The sequence below is a fragment of the Melopsittacus undulatus genome, chromosome 5, assembly GCF_012275295.1.
Source record: "Melopsittacus undulatus isolate bMelUnd1 chromosome 5, bMelUnd1.mat.Z, whole genome shotgun sequence".
NCBI lineage: Eukaryota > Metazoa > Chordata > Aves > Psittaciformes > Psittaculidae > Melopsittacus > Melopsittacus undulatus.
Window position 1 is genome coordinate 75,031,216 of NC_047531.1, and position 3,826 is coordinate 75,035,041.

General features: G+C 56.4%; 1 protein-coding gene across 2 annotated transcripts; it reads right to left on the reverse strand.

Moving 5' to 3' along the window:
• Nucleotides 1-512: 512 nt before the first annotated feature.
• LOC117436215 (pectinesterase inhibitor 10-like) lies at nucleotides 513-3,381 on the reverse strand. Of its 2 annotated transcripts, none has more exons than XR_004549636.1 (4): nucleotides 3,322-3,381; nucleotides 2,785-3,046; nucleotides 2,337-2,601; nucleotides 513-843 (listed from the first exon to the last, which is right to left on the reverse strand). XR_004549636.1 is itself a non-coding variant. In XM_034063180.1 (4 exons), exons 1-4 carry the CDS (start codon nucleotides 3,336-3,338, stop codon nucleotides 787-789), a joined length of 501 nt encoding a protein of 166 aa, XP_033919071.1. In that variant the 5' UTR covers nucleotides 3,339-3,375; the 3' UTR covers nucleotides 513-786. The 2 variants fall into 2 exon arrangements, 1 of the variants encoding a protein (XP_033919071.1); XM_034063180.1 differs by having other exon boundaries at nucleotides 2,437-2,601; nucleotides 3,322-3,375.
• Nucleotides 3,382-3,826: the final 445 nt, after the last annotated feature.

Sequence of the window (3,826 nt, forward strand, 5' to 3'; positions counted from 1 at the left end):
GCCTTGCAAAACAGCCTGAGAAGCGAACCCAAGACCGTCAGTATGCCAGGAGAGTGCTCCACCAACTGGAGTACTACGATCAAAGTGGGTAGCACCTTAAACCACTGCAGGTGGAGAAACCCAGACATGCAAGTGTGGATGAAATACGCTCCAACAACCTAACCTGGTCTCTGGAGATCCGGAGGCTCAGCAGGCTCAGGAGTCCAGGTAGACTTAAGCCCTCCCACAGGACTGATGTAGGCACATGCAGGAGCAGATCCAGTCTTTTGGCAATAGAAACGAAGTGCCTCCAGGGCGTATTTGTGTTCAGCTTTAGAGGGCAGCCTAAGCAGGGCTGGGGTGCTTGGCAGCACAGTGCTGGACTAATTTCTGCAAACATCATGCTTCAAGCTCGGGAATGTCATTTGAATCTCGTCCCCAACTGTGAATCTCTTCCAGGTCCTGCCCTGCTGCTTCCTGTGCCAGATGCTGACATACTTGTGCATTCCTTACCCTGCGCACTTTCTGTGTTCTACAGGAATTCGCTACCGGTGTCAAAAGCAAAAATAAAGAGAACTAAAAATGATCTGCTACAAGAAATATTTTAGCTGTGTAGGTGCAAACACATGGCAGAAATGAATAAATAAGGGGAATCTTCTGACGGTGCTCTTCTCCTGCACATGTGCTTGCATCCGCATTTTTGCTTGGATCCTTGTCGTCTTCACAAAATATTTCACTATGTCCAAAAGTGTAATTTTTAAAGGGCTCTCAAGAGTGAGAAACAACCCATGGGTTTTTATTCTTCTGCTACACCAAGAATCCTTTGTTTGTCAGAAGCCACACCGCTCTCCTGATCAGCTGGTTCTGCAAATAGAGAAAAACCATATTGCATGCACCCAGGAAACCCCCGAGTCACTTCACTATCTTCTGACTGATCCTCTCCATATTCAAGCAGTGAGAAGCTGGGGGCCTTGGATGGGCTTTGCTGTTCAGGAATTTAGGCCTGGTATCAGGCAGAGGTAGCAGGAAACAAAGCTTAGGAATATAATGATCTAACAAAATGTTGATCAAGGGCCACTACTGCTCCTACCCAAGTGGTGCCTCAACAGAGCATGCCGAGATGGTGCACATCCTCTTTTCAAGCCCTGTTGAGGTCCAGGTGGGTATAAGGGACTTACACAAACAAAGCAGCTGTGACCTTACACTGCCACTTACATGTTATCAGGAAGGCTGGGCCTGTCACAGGCACTGGCCCAGTACTGTGCCATTTGCTTAATATGGCCTGGTGCGCTTAAGACAAACCTGTGTTTCATCCCTTGACCCTCTGCAGTAGCTCATTTCATCGCAGGCATCTGCAATCCCACAGACACCTGTACTGCCATTCCTCTCACCTAACCACAGGCAACTGCTGTGTATGTTTCTACATCAAAGCTTGATGGCAGGGCTTCCAGGGCAGTTCAAGGCTCTACAGTCATGGACTGAAGGCTGTACGTTGCGTGATCCACACAGACCGAGAAGTCAACAGCACGGTTTCTTAACGGCCACATACAGTTGGATGACTATAGTCCTTCGGCTTCAACGTAACACAGTGTTAAGCTTTTATTCTGTAGACCTCTGAAGCCAGGGGAGTTGAAGCCTAGCCTCAGAAGTCCGCACAGCCTCTTTCTGCTGGGAGTTAGCTCTCCTATGCTCTTGGAGGCACCAAATCTCCAGAGTCTTGGCTGGCCCCAGCTAACTGATGTCATGGCTTTTTGATGAATTAAGGGCTAGGTATGATCTAAGTTGGATGCCAGAAGCAGTACAGCCACACATGTTGCCTTCCTTACCGTAAACACCAAGGAAGCCAACTCTAGCAGGAAGCCCTGAAGCCCCTTCCTGCCCTGTGCTCTTTACCAATGCCACTGCAATACTCACAATCAGAAAAAAAAAGAAGGGCAACAATATGGGCAAGTTGCCTGCTTTTAGCAGGGAGGAGGGCAGAGCCACGTACAGGGAGTTGAGAGCTGTCCCTCACCGTGTGCTGCTGCCACCACCCTGCCCACCCAGGTGCCAATTTGCTATCCCCTTCAGCAGCAACTGAGCATCCTCCTCCTCCTGCTGCACTGCCCAGCTGCCCCCAGCCCCACTCTGGGGCCACAGGCTCCCCTAGCAGGGGCCATCGGGGCCACATAGGGCTCGTGGAGGTGCCGGGGGAGCGCAGCAGCTCGGGGTGCTCAGAGCCTGCGGATGAGGAGCAGCAGGGTGACCAGGGACTGTTTTCAGCTCCTTCAGTGACACGTAGCCACAGGTCTGCCAAGGGCAGTTCCCAAGCCAGGCTCCCCCCACTCAGGCCACACAGGTGCTTTGCTGAGCATCACCTTTTATTGCTGCTGCCGGGAGCTACTTCCTCGCCAGCCCGGGTGCCGGGGCGCTGGGATTCAGCCGGTGACCCCCAGTCCTGCCCCGCTGCTGGGTTACCTCAGCCATCCAGTGGGGCTGGACGGGCTGGTGGGGCCAGTGTACTCGGCGAGGCTGGCTGTGGGATGAGCCCGACCTGTCTTGCAGAGGGCCAGAGGTGCTGGGTGCTGAGGGGCTGGGCTCAGCCCTGCGGCTGTCCTGGCCCAGCTGCTCTTTCTTGTCGTGCTGGGGAGGAGAGAATGGGTTGGTAAAGCATAGGGCTGAATTCAGCATCCCCAAGAAAGCCTCTATAGCCATCACTCCTGGGGAAACTGAGGCACGGTTCCCCCCGCCCCTCCCCCCGGACGCTAAGCTTCACCCTCCCAACCTCAGTCACCCCCACCAGATCCCTTCTTTCTTCATCCCTACCTTGCTGGGGAGCAGGCTGGAGGGCCTGAGTGCCTGTGGGGCGCTGGGCTGGAGAAGTGGGAGGCGCGGGCTGGAGGGCCTGAGTGCCTGTGGGGCGCTGGGCTGGAGAAGTGGGAGGCGCGGGCTGGAGGGCCTGAGTGCCTGTGGGGCGCTGGGCTGGAGAAGTGGGAGGCGCAGGCTGCGCTGCGGCAGGGGTGTGAGGGTACGCTGGCCCCCACACTGCCGTGGCACGGTGGGGTACTTGCATGCCGCCATCCGCTCCCTGCAGAATATGGTATGGGAACACTGAGCACCCAGCACCCAACTCAGCACCCAATGTGGCTTCAGCGCCACTGGGAGAGAGACGGGGCAGCACAGTGGGGAGGCTGTAAAATCCCAGGCCTGGGGCAAGCACAGCTGAGGCTCTGGGACACATCTCTGCTCCCCTGCCCTGCCCAGGGAGCAGAGCCCTTTACCCCGACTCAGGGAAGGACTCTCCCTCGCTGGGGCAGGGCCATCCTGCAGCCCAGGGATGGGGTTGGGTCCCATGTCCCCTACCTGTGGGTTTGTTCCATCTTTCCAACAGGCTGGGATTGTCCAGCGACGTGAGGGACCAGCGGTGGAGAGGGCGGGATTGGCGGGATAGGCCTGGGGAGGGCAAGAGCCATCAGTGGGTGTCAGGAGACAAATGACCCACCCTGGCTCACGGCAGCACCCCAAACCCCATAGGCTTGTACCTCACGGCATGCCCTGCCTGCTGCCCTCAGGGAGGGGTCCTAATCCTGCCGCTGACGGGCAGGCCTGTGGAGGCTGCTGGGCAGGATCGGACCCTCACAGGCAGACACCCCAAACCCCATGCCTGGTCTGGAACACCACCAGCACCCGTCTCCACCCATCCCACCCATGCAGACTCCTTATGCCCCTGTGCTGGGAGCTACTCACGAGCCAGGCACCCGCATGCTGAGCTGCCTGTCACAAGACAGGCACTGGAAATCTGCCAGCAGCTGCCTGGGAAGGGGAGAAAGAGCTGGGTGAGTTGGGAAACCTGGTTTTGAGCCTGCAA

Coding starts and splice junctions, on each gene's coding strand:
- LOC117436215 (XM_034063180.1), bottom strand. Junction 2,602..2,784: donor CCAGCCTGCTCCCCAGCAAG/GTAGGGATGAAG, acceptor TCTCCTCCCCAG/CACGACAAGAAAGAGCAGCT. Junction 844..2,436: donor AGCCCCACTGGATGGCTGAG/GTAACCCAGCAG, acceptor CTCTATTTGCAG/AACCAGCTGATCAGGAGAGC.